General features: G+C 37.8%; 3 protein-coding genes across 3 annotated transcripts; 1 reads left to right on the forward strand and 2 right to left on the reverse strand.

Annotated features, from left to right (window-relative positions):
* Positions 1–1,050: 1,050 nt before the first annotated feature.
* On the forward strand, positions 1,051–3,187 carry LOC103427504 (cation/H(+) antiporter 15-like). The gene is made up of 2 exons (XM_070825798.1): positions 1,051–1,917; positions 1,988–3,187. The coding sequence occupies exons 1-2, from the start codon at positions 1,051–1,053 to the stop codon at positions 3,185–3,187; spliced, it is 2,067 nt and encodes a 688-aa protein (XP_070681899.1).
* A 3,108-nt stretch (positions 3,188–6,295) lies between these two features.
* On the reverse strand, positions 6,296–8,936 carry LOC103427497 (laccase-12-like). The gene is made up of 5 exons (XM_070825305.1): positions 8,719–8,936; positions 8,461–8,612; positions 7,947–8,320; positions 6,863–7,825; positions 6,296–6,752 (listed from the first exon to the last, which is right to left on the reverse strand). Exons 1-5 carry the CDS (start codon positions 8,845–8,847, stop codon positions 6,622–6,624), a joined length of 1,749 nt encoding a protein of 582 aa, XP_070681406.1. The 5' UTR covers positions 8,848–8,936; the 3' UTR covers positions 6,296–6,621.
* A 4,789-nt stretch (positions 8,937–13,725) lies between these two features.
* LOC103427498 (laccase-12-like) lies at positions 13,726–16,365 on the reverse strand. Its single transcript, XM_008365555.4, has 5 exons — positions 16,164–16,365; positions 15,889–16,040; positions 15,384–15,757; positions 14,230–15,195; positions 13,726–14,121 (listed from the first exon to the last, which is right to left on the reverse strand). Exons 1-5 carry the CDS (start codon positions 16,290–16,292, stop codon positions 13,991–13,993), a joined length of 1,752 nt encoding a protein of 583 aa, XP_008363777.1. The 5' UTR covers positions 16,293–16,365; the 3' UTR covers positions 13,726–13,990.
* Positions 16,366–19,174: the final 2,809 nt, after the last annotated feature.

A 19,174-nucleotide genomic window follows, 5' to 3' on the forward strand; every position in this document is an offset into this window, starting at 1 on the left:
TCTATTGCAACGGCTCTTACCGCGCTTTATTACTTGTTATAACGGCTCTGATTTGTTCCACCGCAACAAAGTCAGATGTAGCCGGCCAGTTGTTCCAACAGAGCATAGCATCAGCTTCCTGGCTCGGTTTCTTACGTTGCATGGCGATATTCCTCTTATTTATACTGAATTTCACAACCCTAAATCTCCAATTAATCTCGATATTTATTATTTAAGATGGTGATCATCTAACAATAATTGGGAAAACTTAAAAGGGTTTATTGCATTGCATTTCAATTCTTGGCAGGTGCAAAAATGACAAGCTTAAGCAGTATCCCTAAGACTTACAAACCGGGATCAGAAATGGAGTTTTGTGGACCACTTCGCCCCCTATACTCCAAAGGCATCTGGGTAGGAGATAATCCTTTACAAAATCCGTTTTCGTTAATGTTGGCGCAAACCCTCCTCATCGTCATCACGTCCAGGGTGCTCTATTTTTTCCTGAGGCCTCTAGGACAAACCAAGCTGGTCTGCAGCCTCCTGGTTTGTTTTCCCTATTTGTCTTTTTTTTTCCGTGGGTGGCAAGCAACCTAATTGATGAAATGCCTAAAGTGCCTCAAACAGCTGATTTGTAGGCAAAGAGCCACAGGCCTGTTAGATTTTACTTTTCGTTTTTACTCCTGTCATATTTCTTGTCTTCCATCAACTTCTTCATCATTCGTTTCTCTCCCATATACTTTCCTTCATCCCTAGCACATGAAATAAAAGATAAAAACGAAACAATTCAGTTAATCATAATTTGAAAGACATTTTCTTGATATAATTATGATTGAAAAGTCCTTACCCATGTTCTTAACTGATTAACTCACGTGTTTCATGACCTGCAGAAGCAAACGTGCATTATACTCTGAACTGATTCCATCTTTTGGTTGATTTTTTCAGGCTGGCATTATCATGGGGCCATCTGTGCTGGGGCGCAACAAGGAACTCAGGGACAGACTATTCCCCAATCAAGATTATCCTTTGTTTAGTACAATCTCTTGGCTCGGCGTAATATACTCTATATTCCTAATGGCAGTTAAATTGGACATTTCCATGGTCAGAAGGACAGCAAATAGCACCTGGAAGATTGGTCTTGCGGGCTTCATTTTCCCGTTGGCAGTCACCTTAACCATCCTTTCCCCGCTGGCCTGCAACGTTCGTGGACTCAGTGGAGGAAAGATCTTGGTCTTATTTTCTTCGCTTTCTCTATCGTACACTTATATCCCTAACATTGCTCAGGCCATGGATGATCTCAATCTTATGACTTCTGAGTTGGGGCAACTTGCCATGTCCTCTGCAATGCTCAGTGATATTATTCAATGGGCATTCACCACATTGCATTATATGTTTATGCAAAAGCATGGAATCCAAGGACTGGAGGCTTTCATTTCCTTGTTGGCATTGCTATATTTCTCTCTTCACGTCATACGACCAGCTCTACTGTTGATTATCAAGAAGACGCCCAAAGATTTAGAAGTGAAGGAAAGCTACATAGTTGCAATACAACTTGGGGTTCTTGTAATGGCATTTATCTCTGACTTCATAGGCACAGCGCCTACAACTGGTCCTTTAATTCTGGGGTTATCCATTCCACATGGGCCACCTCTGGGTGCAGCATTAGTACAGAAGACCGAATTCATGGTCTCCAAGTTTCTTCTGCCGACGTTCTTTTTCCGTGTTGGCTACACTATAGACGTGTATTCGATTCGCGATTGGAGCAGTTTTACCAAACTTCAGATTATCATTGTTGTGTCATATGTTGCCAAGATTGGGGCAATCACAGTGGCTGCATTGTGCTGCAAAATTAGGTTAAAAAATAGTCTCTTGCTCGGCGTCATCCTGAATATCAAGGGCATAATAGATCTTATCGCTTATAATCGATGGAAGACCATGGAGGTAATCAATTGGATCCACTCTTTTAATACCTTCTATTTATTTAGTTTTAATCCTTATTTGAAAATTGCAGATGGTAGATGATCAATGTTTTACTCAAATCTTGTTGTCATTTCTGGTGGTGACGATGATCCTAACACCAATTGTACGATTCTCATACAAACCTCAAATACGGAGCTTAACATCAACCAAATTATGTTCAGCAGTCAGAAATATGCAATCAATGCCAAAAAGCAATGAAACATTTCGTATTCTTTGTTGTTTTCACAACCAAGAAAGTGTTCGCACCATCATCACCCTCCTTGAAGCCTCAAACCCAACAGATACAAGCCCCATTTGCGCCTACGTTGTCCACGCTGTCGAGCACATTGGTCCCGCCGGGCCAATGCTAATCCCTTACAAGAAGCAGAGGAAGACGTTTAAGCGCACAGATTCACCCACACGCCAAATGATGCGAGCCTTTGAGAATTACTCACTAAACTCCAGAGGACCGGTCACCATCCAAACCTACAAAATGATAGTTCCCTATAAATGCATGCACGAGACGATTTTCCATCTAGCGAATGACAAGCTTATACCTCTTATCATCGTACCATTTCATCAAAACCACCAGTCTATGGTCGGTTCTACCATGACTGCCGCCATACGCCAATTCAACATCAATGTACAAGCGTATGCCCCATGTACAGTTGGAATACTGGTTGACAGAGGTTTTTCTGCTAAGCATGGCTGGATCAGCCATTTCACCTATAATGTAGGGTTGTTTTTCATCGGTGGACCAGACGACCGTGAGGCGTTATCCTATGCATTCTGCATGTCAAGCAGCCCTGATGTGGGCCTTACGGTCTACAGGTTCACCTTTCGGAATGAATTGGAAGAAGAAGATGAAGAGGAAAAGAAGGAGGAAATGCTCGATGAGTCGTTGGTGGATGAGTTTAAGCTAAGGAATGTTGGGAATGATTGTTTGAATTGGATTGACATCGAGGTGGATGACAACGTACAGGTTATGGATACCATCAGGCAGTCGCAGGTCGAGTATGATCTTGTGATGGTGGGGCGACGGCATACGAACAAGGCATTGTCGGAGGAACAAATGGCAGAATTCATGGAAAATGCAGAGTTGGGAGTAATTGGTGACATGCTTGCTTCTCCTGATTTCTGTGGTGGGATGGTGAATGTACTGGTCATGCAAGAAACCAGGGGCTTAAGTCATAAAGGTTTTCGTAACGAATCCGCAAAAAGTTCGCTAAGTATGTTCAACTTTCATCGATGAATCGTTTCGGGAGAAAGATTATTTGGTATCGAGAATTAATCTACAACACTTCTTACGAAATTTGGTAATATTAAAAAATAGATGCATACTCGATATCAGCCAATAGTTTTCAAACATTTAGCGCTTGAGTTTTGCTTTATGTGTTTGGATCTCAAGTTCCGAATGTTAGATCCACGCCCCAAGTTCCGAATTTGAGGGCCAGGCTCGAAGGTTGGGGTCTCACTTCGGAGATCCAGGTAGGAGATTTGGGACTCAAAAAGTCCATAATTTAAGGTTTAGGGCTTGAGGTTTTTGGAGAATTGAATTGGGAATTACTCACCTTTATACTAGATAGGGTTAGACAATAGCTTAGGAAAATCATAACATTGTGTACGTATTAACTGATTGCCATTGATGTCAATGAAATTCTTTATTTTTCATTTAAAAAAAAATTAAATTGCTTGTTTTGTTTGTATTGATCCAACATATATATCTGGTCACCCACTTTTAAATACTTTTATACCTTTTTCTGCCTTTATCTAGTTTGGCAAGAAGATTGTGAGTTTGGAAATTTAGAAATTGTTGCCTTATCAAGCGTTAGGATTTTCTTGTAAACAATGACTTGGGTGTTATACTTGTAGCTTGTTTTCCTCACCCCCTATGTTTTTTTCTTCTCTTTATCTAGTTGTAACCACATTTGCCTACCTATCTTTTGGACTAATAGGACAATTTGATCCAGGTCCAAAAAATTCACCTGTTTTCGGATTGGGTCCAATTTTATTTGATTTTTTATTGCACCTATTTTGCCCCTTGAAAATAAAAAATATTTAATTTCTTTATTTTTGAATTTTAAAATTTTAAAATTTGAATCTTCAAATACCTTTATCTACCCATTTTCTAATTAAAAACATTTTTAAAACATATTACAACCAATCTTATAAGTTTATCAAAAATTAAAAGAAACGTTGTTGTGGTAGATACAAAATTTGTGATGTAGGTAGATAATGTAACATCTCACATCGCTCAGAAGTTAAGCGAGTTCGCGCGAGAGCAATTCCATGATGGCTGGGAAATTCTCTTGTGAGTTCTCAGAAACAAAATCTTGAGGGCGTGGTCGGGGCCCAAAGTGAACAATATCTTGCTATGACGGAGTCGAGCCCGGGATGTGGTGGGGGCTCGGGTCAGGATGTGACAATTTGGTATCAGAGCCAATCCCTGGGCGGTAGTGTGCCGACGAGGACGTCGGGCCCTTAAGGGGGGTGGATTGTAACATCCTACATCGCCCAGGAGAGTGGATCCTGTAAGCCTTATATGTATATTCTCAACTCTACCTAGTACGAGGCCTTTTGGGAGCTCACTGGCTTCGGAGTTCATCGGAACTCCGAAGTTAAGCGAGTTCGCGCGAGAGCAATCCCATGATGGGTGATCCACTAGGAAATTATCGTGTGAGTTCCCAGAAACAAAACCGTGAGGGCGTGATCGGGGCCCAAAGCGGACAATATCGTGTTACGGCGGAGTCGAGCCTGGGATGTGGTAGGGCCCGGGCCGGGATGTGACAGATAATATTAATTAATCTATGATATAGGTAGACTATGAATAAAAACCTATTGTATAGATAGATAACACAAAATAATATTTGATATAAATAGACTAATGAGCAAAAACATATCGTATAGGTAGATAACACAATTAATCTATAACATGGGTAGAATAAACAAAATATACAAATAGATTCATTAGAGAAATATATAATACAGGTAGATAAACAAAGCAATGCATTTCCCATAAAGGTTGAAAAGAAAAATATGTATAATCCAAGTTCAAACTAAAAATTAGGAAGAAATTAATAGTGTACGCATGAACTCATATTTTCATGGCAATGTTCCCAATCAAAACAACCTAACTAGTGCTATTGTGGGAGGACCTGGTGGGGATGACAAGTAGGAAGATGCAAGATTTGATGCTACAAAACCAAAACCCACCACGTACATCAACGTACCTTTTGTTGGTGTATTGGCATACTTCAAAGCTCTATACCACTGAAAAAAAATTAGAAATTGTGACCTTGTATTTCAAAAAGGAGGAAGAAATCATAAGAGCTTGAAAGAAGAAGACTGAACAAGAAGGAAGGGGATTGGAGAACACAGCACAAATTGTATACGGGAGTTATGGAAGAAGATATATACTTTAAAACTAATTCTACAAGTAGGGGATTATTTAAAGATAAATAATCAATTATAATACTTTATACCCATAAAGCAGATATATTCTACTCACTCTATAGAAAGACAAAATTATTTTCTACGTCTACCTATGTATTTGGTTTATAAACAAAATAAATAAAGTGCATTTGCTATAACGTTTTTACTTATAAAAAGAAAAGTTCATATAAACAAACAAAAAACTAAGAAAGAAATTAATAGTGAGAGCCTGCAATTATCTATACACATCAACACCCATGGTTATGGTTTAGAAGGCATTCTTCCTAACCTTGTGGTTAAATGTTCCAGCATGAACACACACGGTTATGGATTCCAAGGAGGAAGAAGACCACCACGCATAAAAGATAATACTGTTTGTACAAGAGTTATGAGGAAGAAGAGATAATATTATTTCAAACTAATCCTACAATGATGGGATTACTTTAGTGATAAATAATCAATTATAATTAATTTCATACTACAAGTAAATCTAGAATTAAAGGATAATGTTAATAGAGGGGTAATTTTGACAAAGAATGAAAATAAAATAACATGGACAATGAGTCATTGGACTTAAACCAATAATTAAATAAAATTGGACTGTGTCTAGTAATTGCTTACAAATTTGGACTTATTTCAAGCTTCCCCCAAGTTCTTTATATATGTATTTGTTTTTTTTCTCTTTTCAAAACAACGCTTATTGAATTATATGACTAGAAACTTAATGTGGTCATATTGACACTCTTAGATAGTGTTATTAATTCAAATGTTATAACGCACTTAGATTGGTAAGCGGTAACCATCACACTGTAAAACTTCTCCAAAGACTGATGACTGATGACTGATGAACGGTGGTTAAAAGTTGTTAGTGTGTTGGGTATGATATTAAAGCTGACACTTGAGTGCCAACTTAAGTAAAACAGAGGAATAACAAGAAAAACAGATCATTTCATTAACCATAGAAGATTTCTTTTAACACTTCGCTTACAAAATACAAAACAATCTATGAGTCAATGAAAGCATGTCTGTCTGTGACTAAATCAGATGGTGAGCTCAGTTTACGAAACCCAAGCGCCATCTCCGCTAAACCCGCTTCGATGTATCAAAAAAGAACAGTAAAACAGAGCAAGAACTAGGCCCCCAAATGCAGGGGAGCGCCAGACAACTATGAAATCATACAGCTGATAGAAGGGAAAATTGAAAACTCGGTAGTCGGGTTTTACAGAAGTTTATATTGATATGATCATACGATTCTTAACACAGGGGCAGATCCGCCGGTGGTGGCTCGATCGATTGCAGTGCCCCAACTCCATTGTCCACCAAGAACACCATGGCCAAACCCCAGGTGATGTGAACATCCAAGTGACAATGCATTAACCATACACCTACATGTATCAAACATATATTTAAATATAAACAAATCTTAGAAACATTGCGCTACTGGGTTAGAATAGTTTAATAGAATATCATCGTGTGAAAAAAATGAAATTGTTACCTGGATTGTCAGCGACAAATCGGATGACTGCCCATCCATTGACCGGCACTGCCACTGTGTTCCTCATAGGTGGATCAACAAGGTTGAATTTTTTCGGGTCATTCTGGGCATTGAAATTTCCAAAACCTTCGGCAAGGATGTAAAAATCGTATCCGTGAAGATGGATAGGATGGTTTTCGGGTGTGACGATGCTTGTGTCCTGCAGCACAATCTGCACCCTTGAGCCATACTTCAACTTGTATCCTCTAGTGCCAGGCGTAGGCTGCCAGAGAGAGCGGCTCACATTTCCTGTGTAGTCGAATGTCAGCGGAGGGTTTGCTGGAAAATCGGCAGTAAAAACTCCGGGAATGTTTTGTTGGTAAGCCTGAAGGATTGAGATGGTTGGAAACACGAATGACACATTGTTCATGCTGGCAGTGAAGCGTGTCCCGTTTGGGCCTTGGCACCTTCTGGCTCTGAAATTATTAGGGCAGTTGTTAAGTCCAAGACCGACTGTGAAGAAGAGGTTTTCGTCGATTTCAGTAGGGACTTCAACTTTTCTTGGACTTCTGAAGCTTCTGGTGAAGGCAGAAGCAGTGTTTGTGTCATTGAAAGCAGGGAGTTGTGGCATAATGGGTTTCACTGTCGGACCGTTTTTGCAATTGGGGCTGCAAGGAGCAGACCTGTATTCAAGAATGGCGGTGGTGGTGGTGTTGTCAAATGCTGCATTTTGAGCACTGAAATAAGCACTCGCCGCCAAGTAGTACCTGGCTGGTGGCTGGTCACCGGTAATTAAAACATCGGTGGTCTGCCCAGGGCCCAGCATGAGCACCGTGGTAGTGAAAGGTTTGGTGTAGGAGGCATCAGCACTAACAACGGTGAGTTTGTGGTTGGCCACGGAGAAGAAAAGAGGTTGGTTGAGGGCAGCGTTGATGACTCTCAGAAGGTTGGTCTCGCCGACGTCTATAGGGACTATGACAGTGTCTGCATGACAATCACAGTGAAAATTTAGCTGATCACATTATGTGCCACGCAAAATTTACTCGTTACATCAATTATTATGGTCAATTTGCGTTATGAGGGATACAAGCAATTATGGAATTACCTTTGCTTGAACAATTGTAAAGATCACCAGGTTGACCATTGATGGTGTATGCATCAGAAACATTTGGAGCTGCTCCTGTCCTAGTCGCCTGCCTAACAACGTCGATAGGGTTTGCGTCCCACCATTCACCAAGAAGAATTGCTGTTTCGCGTTTCGGTTTAGTGAACGGGTAGGAGTCTCCTTGTTTAGGATGAATGATGAGGGCACCGTAAACGGTGGCTCTAAGCCATGAACTGTGAGCATGCCACCACAGAGTACCTTCTTGACCTTGAATTGTAAACCGGTAGGTGTAGCTCCCTCCTGGCCTAATCGGGCACTGAGTCACAAATTCAGGCCCATCTGCCCATCCAGTTCTCATCTGCCTAATCCCATGCCTGAAATGAAGAAGATAAGTCATGCTAATTAATTTATTGGGAGAATTGAAGAAGATAAAAGATTATCTTGCGAGACTATCTGGCAACATAAGCATGCACGTTCTCATATTCATGGGCATGCATGCATGCGTGTTAGTTACCAGTGAATGGTGGCATTGTATCGAGCTTTGTTCGTTACTTTGACGACAAGAGTGTCACCATTGTTTACTTCCAAGGTTGGTCCAGGGTATTGTCCATTCACTGTGATGGAGTTGTGGGTTTTGCACAGCCTCTTCACCTTTGTTGCTTGAATCTATAACCATTTCAACATTAAATGGTCACAAATAAGTATATGAGAAGAAGAAAAATGAAAGGGACCTAGACACACAAATATACAGAGATGTAGAAATTAAACTTACAACGAACTCATGCTTGTGAATTTTGGGTTCTGCCAAGGATATCGTCGATGAAGCCAATAGAAGGCAAAGGCTGAAAAGGCTTAAGGAGAATCGGTTTTTGTTGCCGAAAATGGCGTTGAGTGCCTCCATCTCGATCGATTAGCTAGGCAATGAGCTCACTAATCAACCCTTAATTAACCTTTGTTTGAATGATAGAGAGAAGGTACGGTAGTTTGAATGCTGAAGTAAGAGTGGAGGGATGCTTTTATAGTAAAACTCTGAGGAGAGAGGTTGTCGTTAGAGGTTGGCAGATTAGGTTTTGATTCGTAAAATGGTCAGATTTTTTAGCAAACTTAGCTCAACCCTGTAGGAGTTGTTGCACCCACTGGCCTATATCCAAAGTGAATGATTTCGTCAATGCTTGCTTCTCAAGTCTTCTTTCTGGGATTGAATAATTCAATAAAAGCATTAATATTGGTATATTTTTTTGACGTATGTATGTTAATGCAAATACAAAAAGAAATCCCACTGTTTTCCAACGTACGTGAAGACAATCGTAATGGTCAAAAGACAAAAACTAAATTAGACACATAATTATAAGTCAAACCCATTGTTCTCTTTTTCTAAACTAGACTAATCAACCTTAAACCCTAAAGTAATCATTTGATAAAACGACATTAGTTTGGTGATTTTGTTTGTGTCGTCGGGTCGGAAAAGTTATACGTTGAGAGATTTTTAATGCTAATAGTGCTATAATTATGCTAAACACGTAATGAATCAAGATAATTAAATCAATATTTTGGCTTTTCCTTTGTCTAAAACGAGTACATACATGTAACATCACCAGCTAGCTACCCCTAAAAATAAAGGAAACTTTAACGAAAAGCACCTGATAGTGTTCACTTTAACGAAAAACCACATTTTTACACTAAAAAGTCAATCCTGATAATACTATTCATTTTACCCTTTATTTTGTTCTTATCATTAAAACTCAAAGTTTTCAAGCCCTTTTCATTAGTTTTTCTAAAAAAAATTATCGATCGGTCACTTTCTGTTTTGACCATGCATTGTCGATCTTTTCCCTTGAAGTTAATTAGATGGAGGGTAGAAGACTAAAGAGGGAAAGAGTATACAAATTAAAAACGTTTGCATGAACTCGTTAAACAATCTTTTTCCTTCCTAATGTGGTACGGGAAATCAAAAAGCAATATGCCTAAAGTCCATGCTAAAGTGGAAAAGTAATTTAGCTTGAAAAAGATAAGTCGGATGGTTTGTTCTTTTAAGATATTTAATTCCCATAAACATTTGTTACCCATGTTTCATTTGATGTTGTAGTAATACAGATATTCAAGGCTCAATTATGCTCGCACGTGTTAAAACTGTGATAGATCATAAATTGTTCTTCAAAAGTCACAATAACTAGGATATTTCGAATGAGGATCATTTTGTGAGGAATTTAGGGACATCAAATTGTGTCCGTTCATTGTAAATCGTGCGGTCATAAATTATTTTAAATACTTTTATTTAAAATTAAATATGAATAGTATCTAACGAAAACTGGCTGCACGATGTACGATGAACGGACATGATTTGAGAATCCGGTATTTCAACCATATCTACAAATTTTTTTGTCAAGTACGCTTACGTTTTTTGAAACCGTGACCAGGTCGTACATTAATTGTTTCTCAAAAGTCACTAGATAGAACTAGGTCTGGCAAATGAATAGTTTGTGTTTGTATCATATTTGTTATCTTAACGGGTCGTGTTGTGTCAAACTCATTATATTAACGGGTTCTTAACAGGAGACCAAATAAGAACCGATTCGTTAACAGGTTATATTGTTTCATGTCGGGTTAACTATCATGCAAGAAACTATCATATATAATGTCTAGATATGGCAAACGGTATTTTATCAAGTTCTTAAAGGGTGACCTGATAAAGACCCAACTTGTTAACTGGTGACCTAATAACAATCCGACTCGTTAACGAATTAATTAGTGACACGTTATTTTGATGTCGTTTCGTGTCGAATGAACGAGTCGTTTAAGAAATTATCATGCCCAGATAGAACCTTCAATCGATTCAATTGAAATCAAAACCTCAAGTATCACGGTTACTTTATAAATTCATCAACTCAACATCCAGGACTATTTAATTAAGGGAACTTTAACGAAAAGCACCCGGTACTGTTCACTTTAACGAAAAACCACATTTTTACGCTAAAAAGTCAATCCTGGTACTATTCATTTTACCCTTTATTTTGTCCTTATCATTAAAACTCAAAGTTTTCAAGCCATTTTCATTAGTTTTCCTTTTAATTAATTATACTCTACTATAGATTAGACTAACACCGCAAAGCCACAGTGATGTTGTAGTAGGTCACCGATCGACGACCAATTAGTTGTTGGGCACATAGAAACAAGTAGAGATGGTCGAGTGCAGGGAATTTGAGCTAAGTTATTATGATTATTAATTAATGTTGAAAGGGGACCAAGCAGGATCAAATCTCAAGTTTGCCGCATTAAGTCATCTCTCGACAATTTGGTAGCATGTGTTGCATGCATTACAATACATCAAGATTTTATTGGGTCGACAATTCAGTTAGAGAGTGATCATGGATACTTAAACAGAAAATTTATCTATATTTACAAAAATTCCGTTTACATTAGGTAGCCTATCACACAGCAGAACACAGGGAAGATATCATCCATGTAACTAATGTCTGCATTAGGTTTTGTAGCTTCATAAGGCAAGAATGGGACCATAGCATCTCAAAATGTGAAGATATATAGCAATGCCTAGTTTAGCATACAACATATATATTTTGATTTGTTTTGTTAAACATATGTAGTGCTTTTGTAGGCAAAAATGAAGACTTAAGAAGATTAATATATGTTCTATCATTGATTGTATCAAGACGTAAGTAGAACATCTACCCTATCACTGATTGTTTACATATATGTGAGTCTCTCTCTCTCTCTCTCTCATTTACCAATATCAATTGGTTAATATAGTATATGTATTAATACCTGTTAATTTAAAAAAAAACTATGGTTAGCTATTGGTTTGATCCCAAATTAGGAAGCATTAATGTTGTTTTGCTGTATTGTATGGTTGGGTATATGTTACTTTGTATTAATGTACAACATTTTCTCACACCAAATAGAAGACACATACACATATACATGCCTCATCGACCATAAAACTTACGTACTATACAATGATTGGACAAATGTTTATACAACACTCTTCACGTGACATGTAATAGGTCAAACTGATGAGTTCTACATCAAGTCACATAATGAGTATTGTAAAAACACTAACGGATGTCCCGTCACTCCCTTATAGATAGGTTGTCCCCTTGCCGGCAAAAGTGTTCAAATAAGTAGGTTTTAAGTGGTAACCAGTGACAAAGCCAAATCGACCAGCTAACTGCCAAATTACACGCAAGACAAGGTGACAATTCCGTTAGTCACTTTGAATGGAAGCATGTCATTGATGTCTATACACCAGAAACTAGATCAGAGAGTGAAAGGAAGAAGATCAAGAGGGAGGGGAGGTGTTGGATAATTGAATTAGATAGGTGAACAAGATTACATGATAGCAATTGACACATGGTTGGTTGAGTTTGTTATATATTGACTTTTATATTCAGAATTTTCAGTTGACAACATCTTAAGTACAATCAGAAGTCTTTATGAAGTATGCATATAAACCAACTTACAATAAAAATTGATTAACAATTTAATTATATTTTTTTTTTATTTCTCAATTAAATCAATTTAAGAAAGACCTGAACCCGAGGACTTATCAATAGGCAATGCATGCTGCTTCAATACCCAACCAAAGGGCTACTACAATACCAATAAAAATACGGTTGTTGTTGTGGAGAAATTTACAGTGTATTCGGGGTACTAGCCGATAAATTTTTAGTGTACCCAAAACATAAGTCGTAAGTCGATACACTATGTGTTATAATAGAAGTAGAGAGACACCGAAAAATATATGATATATCCTCTCTTATAACAGGTGGTGTACTGGCATGTGTTTCTGGTACATAGAAATATCTCTCGTCGCTACAAGATAACATAATAGGCTTTGAAATTTGTTAACATTCTATGGAAAAAAAAAGAAGAAGGTATCATTAACAAACCGGAGGTACTAAAACCATTAAAAGAACACCAATAACTTATTTGGCACTGTACAAAGTATTTGAAATACAGGAAAGAAAATACTATTCAGGCAATATTTCGGAAGGAGTTGCAAATGGATCCGCGAGTTCACCAATTAAGCAATTATTTTATGTTCAATAACCAAAAATTACTATTGAAAAAAATAATATAAGAGATCATTTAGTTATCTGGGCTCTCTAACGAATTCCTTTAGCCAAATACTACATCCATCCCCTGAAAGAAGCAGACATGATAAATTTTAATCATAGATGAACTGATCGAATTAACCAACCAAAAGTTTTAGTCATTATACTAGTGGCATAGTCAGAATTTTCAAATAATGGGGTCATAATATCAACCAAAAAGCTTCATTGGACAATTTCATTGAGCACCTAGTAGGCACATGCAAATTCTTGTCAATACCGAAAGTTTATGTCCACATATGTCGACAACTACTATTATTTGTGGAGACTTGCTGATGTTGAATGCAAGACACTGTAGAGTAATTTTGAATACTGCTAAGGTTTTTCAACTAAAGTATTTCATCGAGTACATGATGCGCACAATAGAGTTGGACACAAGAAGAGAGAGAGACACACCATTTTACTTCTTCTATTTTCTTGTGTGAGAAGTAAGAATAAGAGGTTGTAATTTAGTTTGCCTTAACTGTTTATAAAGGTCAAATACAATACACAAACAAATATACACGAGGTTTTTGAAGTTGTTGGGATCAAGGGCAACCAATGACCCCATATTGACTCCGGCACTACATTATATACTGAATAGAAGCAAAGACCTCGTAACGGTCGTACGATAATAAAAAGTCATAGCAAAATACTTTAAACTGAAAAACAAGTAAGCGTAATTGCTTGATTCTCAAGAAGTTCTTCCAACCAATCGTAGTTTTTGTTACGTGAGGATAGGTATACATATCCTAAACAATAAAACAGATCGAGTAAGAACTAGACCCCCAAATGCAGGGGAAACTCAAACAACAATACTAGACCCCCAAATGCAGGGGAAACTCAAACAACAGCGAAATCATATAAGTGATAAAGGGGAAAATGAAAACTCGGTAATCGAGTTTTACAAAAGTTGCTATCGAGACGATCTATCGATTCTTAACAAAGAGGCAGATCCGCCGGTGGTGGCTTGATTGACTGCAATGCTCCAACTCCATTGTCCACCAAGAACACCATGGCCAAACCCCAGTTGATGTGAACATCCAAGTGACAATGCATTATCCATGCACCTGCATATATCAAATATTTATTAAATATATATAATATTAAAAACATTGATACAGAGTTATAATAGTTTAGAACAGAATATCGTCTTATTTAAAATGTGAAATTGTTACCTGGATTGTCAGCAACAAATCGGATGACTGCCCATCCATTGGCAGGCACTGCCACTGTGTTCCTCATAGGTGGATCAACAAGGTTGAATTTTTTGGTATCAGTTTTGGCATTGAAATTTCCAAAACCTTCGGCGAGGATGTAAAAATCGTATCCGTGAAGATGGATAGGATGGTTTTCGGGTGTGACTATGCTTGTGTCCTGCAGCACAACCTGCACCCTTGATCCATACTTCAACTTGTATCCTCTAGTGCCCGGCATAGGCTGCCAGAGAGAGCGACTCACGTTACCTGTGTAGTCGAATTTCCGCGGAGGGTTTGCTGGAAAATCAGTAGTAAAAACTCCAGGGATGTTCTGTTGGTAAGCCTGAAGGATTGAGATGTTGTTTGGAAGCACAAATGATACATTGTTCATGCTGGCTGTGAAACGTGTCCCGTTCGGGCCTTGGCACCTTTGGGATCCAAAGTTTTTCGGGCAGTTGTTGAGCCCAAGACCGATTGTGAAGAAGAGGTTTTCGTCGATTTCAGTTGGGACTTCAACTTTTCTTGGACTTCTGAAGCTCTTGGTGAAAGCAGAAGCAGTGTTTGTGTCATTGAAAGCAGGGAGTTGTGGCATAATTGGTTTGGCTGTGGGACCCTTTTTGCAATTGGGGCTGCAAGGGGCAGATTTGTATTCAAGAATGGCTGTGGTAGTGGTGTTGTCGAATGCTGCATTGTGAGCGCTGAAATAAGCACGCGCCGCCAAGTAGTACCTGGCTGGTGGCTGGTCACCGGTGATTAAAACATCGGTGGTCTGCCCAGGGCCTAGCATGAGCACCGTGGTAGTGAAAGGTTTGGTGTAGGAGGCATCAGCACTAACAACGGTGAGTTTGTGGTTGGCCACGGAGAAGAAAAGAGGTTGGTTGAGGGCAGCATTGATGACTCTAAGAAGGTTGGTCTCGCTGGAGTCTATAGGAACTATAACAGTGTCTGCGTAATTAATTACAATTAAAATTTAGCTAATAACATTGTGTGACAGTACATTACATTTATTTGTTACATCAATTAATAACATCAGTTTAACTTAGTTGATCATATTATGTGCACGGCACGTAAAATTTTGTTGTTACATTAATATTATTATGTTTTATAAAGGGTGGAAGCAATTTTGGTATTACCTTTGCTTGAGCAATTGTAAAGATCACCAGGTTGACCATTGATGGTGTATGCATCAGAAACATTTGGAGCTCCTCCTGTCCTAGTCGACTGCCTCAAGACATTGATAGGGTTAGCATTCCACCATTCACCGAGAAGAAGGGTTGTTTCGCGTTTCGGTTTAGTGAACGGGTAGGAGTCTCCTTGTTTAGGATGAATGATGAGTGCTCCGTAAACGGTGGCTCTAAGCCATGAGCTGTGAGCATGCCACCACAGAGTACCTTCTTGCCCTTGAATTGTAAACCGGTAAGTGTAGCTCCCTCCTGACCTAATTGGGCACTGAGTCACAAATTCTGGACCATCTGCCCATCCAGTTCTCATCTGCCTAATCCCATGCCTGAAACATTCATTTTTTATGAGAAAGTGAAGAAGATGAATGTTAATTTTCTTACATGACTGTCTGACAACATAAGCAGCATGCACGTAAAAGCTGGTATTCATGTGCTTGCATGCATGCATGTTAGTTACCAGTGGATGGTGACGTTGTATTGAGCTCTGTTGGTGACTTTGACGACAAGAGTATCGCCATTATTTACTTCTAAGGTTGGTCCAGGGAACTGTCCATTCACTGTGATGGAGTTTCGGGATTTGCACAGCCTCTTCACTGGTGTTGCTTGAATCTGTGTGTTCCATTTAAATGTTAATTAATATGATGAGTAATACTAATAAGTAAATAAGAAGAAGATACATGAAAGGGACTAAAATATACGCAAGTATACAGGCGGTATAGAAATTAAACTTACAACAAACTCATGCTTATGAGTTTTGGGTTCTGCCAAGGACGTTGTTGACGAAGCCACGAGAAGGCAAAGGCCGAACAGGCATAACGAGAAGCAAATTTTGTTGCCGAAAGTAGCGTTGAGTGCATCCATCTGGATTGATTATCTGTTTCGTTGATAGAGAGAATGTGGTAGTTTGAGTGCTGAAGTGATAGAGTGGCCGGGGATGCTTTTTATAGTAAATTTTGAGGAGAGAGATTTCGTTTTGAAGTTGGCAGATTAGGTTTTGATTCGAAAAACGGTCAGGTTCTAGAGCAAACTTAGTTCAACCCTGTAGGAGTTGTTGCACCCACTTGCCTATACATCCCAAGCGAATTATTTCTTCAATGCTTGTTTCTCAAGTCTTCTTTGTAGGATTGAATAATCCAATAAAAGCATGATTGTTAATGCAAATACGAAAAGAGTTAAATTCCACTTTTTTTTTTTTCCCAACGTGAAGACAATCGCAATGGTTAAAAGACCAACACTAAACGGGTAGTACTAGGAAGACCATCAAATGACGTGGTTGTGAAGATTGAATTATTACTTAAGTGTTGATTAACGTGTTTATTTCTTATTGGTTGACACATCACATGATTTGTAAATGTAAAAAAATTAATCTACCTAACATTACTCAAACTAAATTAAAAGCATAATCATAAATTCATAATAGTCAAACCTATTATTGTTCTCTTTTTCTATATCCAAACAAAGAAATCTATTTAAACACGAACTAGAGTAATGAACCTTAAACCCTAAAGTAACCTTTTGAAAAATGAAATTGGTGTAGTGATATTATTTTACGTCTTTGAGCACGTATGGAACCTTTGATTATGTTCGACAAAAATTATGCGGCATCGCATATAAATGGAGCTAGCACTCGATTGAAGTGTCCCGTCGAGAGATTTATAACTTACCCCCAAAATATATAACAAATCGATATTGATCATTTTCTGTGTTGACTATGCATAGTCTTTTCTTGAAGTTAATTAATTAGATGAAGAACCAAGAGGGAAAGAGTATAAAACTCTATAAATCTTGCATGAATTCGTCACACTATTTTTTCCTTCCTGATGTGGCACTCGAAATCAAAAAGCATTGTGCTTAAAGTCCATGCTTTAGGGAAAAGTGGAAAAGCAATTAGCTTGAGTAAAATATAAGTGGGATGATTGTTCTTTTTTGACATCTTTTTTCTCAATAAACAAAAATTATCCACACTTGTTAAATTTGTTATCATATGATACATTTTTTTTTATAAGTTGCAATAACTTAAATAGAAGAGTGAGATTTTCGTAAAACATAAATTGTTCCTTGTAAATCATTCTCCAGGTGTAGACACTAAGTAAGTCGAAATCAAAGCCTTAAGTATAAAGACTACTAATTAATTAATAACATTATACTACAATATCTAGGATTAGGCTAACACCGCCAAAAAGAGAAAATGGTTAAAGAAAAGGCCCACAAATCCACAATGATGTTGTACTAGGTCACGATATATCGATGCTAATTAGTTGGTTAGAAACAAGTAGAGATGGTCGAGCATCGAGCTAGCTTATTATTATTAACTAATTAAATATTAAAATTAAGTGGACCAAGCAGTATCAAATCTCAATTACCACGGAAGTGGCCCAGTAGTTAGGGATAAATTCTAGGCATATATTCTATACAACACGTTCTGATTTGAGACCTGACGCTGATGAATCGCACGATGGTGATTAAGGGGCTGAAATGCTTCTGTGACTCTTCTCGGCTTCGAAAAAAATGGACTGACGTAACGAAACCACTACCCTCTTTTTTGAAAAAAAAAAAGAAAAAAAAAAAGAATCAAGATCAACTCTCAAGTTTGCCGTTTGAAGGGAGAATGAGTAGATTAAGTCATCTCTCTACAATTAGGTGGTATGTGTTGCATGCATTACAATGCATCCAGATTTTGATTGGGTCCAAGAACAATTCAGTTACAGAGAGAGAGAGAGATACTTAAAACAGAAAATTTAATAATTATTTACATGTTAATTGTTAGGGTTGTCTCTATGCCAATAATGGAACCATAGCATCTCAAAATCAGAAGATATTTAGCAATGCCTGGTTTAGCTACAACATTTTGATTTGTCTTGTCAACTCTAGTGCTTTAGCTTGTAGGCCAAAAATAAGATGTAAGGTTATCTACCTATTACTAATTGTATAGAGACGTAAGAGATCTTATAATTAATTGTATATCAATGAGTCTCTCATATTTATCACGTATGTGATTGGTTGTTAATTATATATAATCAATTTCATCATAATGGGCATGTCGTTTTGTATTAATGTACAACATTTCTCAAACCTAGTCGAAGACATGCGAGGATATATATCGGACATAAAACTTACGTGTTTTGTTATGATGGGATAATTACTTCTACTGTACTATCATGTGACGAGCTCTATATTAGATCGTGACGAGCGCTATTAAAACGTTAACAAATGTTCCCTCACTCCCTTATAGGTAAGTTTTTTTCCTTACTTGTAGATTATTCAAATGAGTACATGCAAGTTTGGAAGTGAAAATTATTGACAAAGTCAAATCGACCAGACAAGATGAAAATTCCGTTGGTCGTCACTTTGAATGGAAGCATGTCATTGATGTCTACACACCAGAAAACTCGATCAGAGAGTGGAAGGAAGAAGATCAAGAGGGAGGGGAGGGGAGGTGTTAGATAATTGAATTAGATAGGTGAACAAGATTATATGAAAGCAATTAACACATAGTTGGTTGAGTTTGTTATATATTGACTTTTACATTCAGAATCTTCATTTGACGACAACATCATAAAGTACAATATTGGAATTCGTAATATGCAAAGAAACCACAAGTTCCTTGTCAAACTTGTCCATGATATGGTGGAACATCATTTTACTTTTACACATTCTTTATTAATTTCGTATTTTTTCATCACGTTTAAATTATTTAATTCGACGATTGAAAATTGAAAAAATAGAAAATAAAAAAAAGTATA

Source organism: Malus domestica, chromosome 07 (assembly GCF_042453785.1).
Source record: "Malus domestica chromosome 07, GDT2T_hap1".
In the NCBI taxonomy this organism is placed as follows: domain Eukaryota; kingdom Viridiplantae; phylum Streptophyta; class Magnoliopsida; order Rosales; family Rosaceae; genus Malus; species Malus domestica.

Coding starts and splice junctions, on each gene's coding strand:
- LOC103427497 (XM_070825305.1), bottom strand. CDS start 8,847: ATGGAGGCACTCAACGCCATTTTCGGCAACAAAAACCGATTCTCCTTA. Junction 8,613..8,718: donor TTCACAAGCATGAGTTCGTT/GTAAGTTTAATT, acceptor AAATGGTTATAG/ATTCAAGCAACAAAGGTGAA. Junction 7,826..7,946: donor TTACAATTGTTCAAGCAAAG/GTAATTCCATAA, acceptor ATTGTCATGCAG/ACACTGTCATAGTCCCTATA.
- LOC103427504 (XM_070825798.1), top strand. CDS start 1,051: ATGGCAGTTAAATTGGACATTTCCATGGTCAGAAGGACAGCAAATAGC. Junction 1,918..1,987: donor ATCGATGGAAGACCATGGAG/GTAATCAATTGG, acceptor TGAAAATTGCAG/ATGGTAGATGATCAATGTTT.
- LOC103427498 (XM_008365555.4), bottom strand. CDS start 16,292: ATGGATGCACTCAACGCTACTTTCGGCAACAAAATTTGCTTCTCGTTA. Junction 16,041..16,163: donor CTCATAAGCATGAGTTTGTT/GTAAGTTTAATT, acceptor TGGAACACACAG/ATTCAAGCAACACCAGTGAA. Junction 15,196..15,383: donor TTACAATTGCTCAAGCAAAG/GTAATACCAAAA, acceptor TTAATTACGCAG/ACACTGTTATAGTTCCTATA.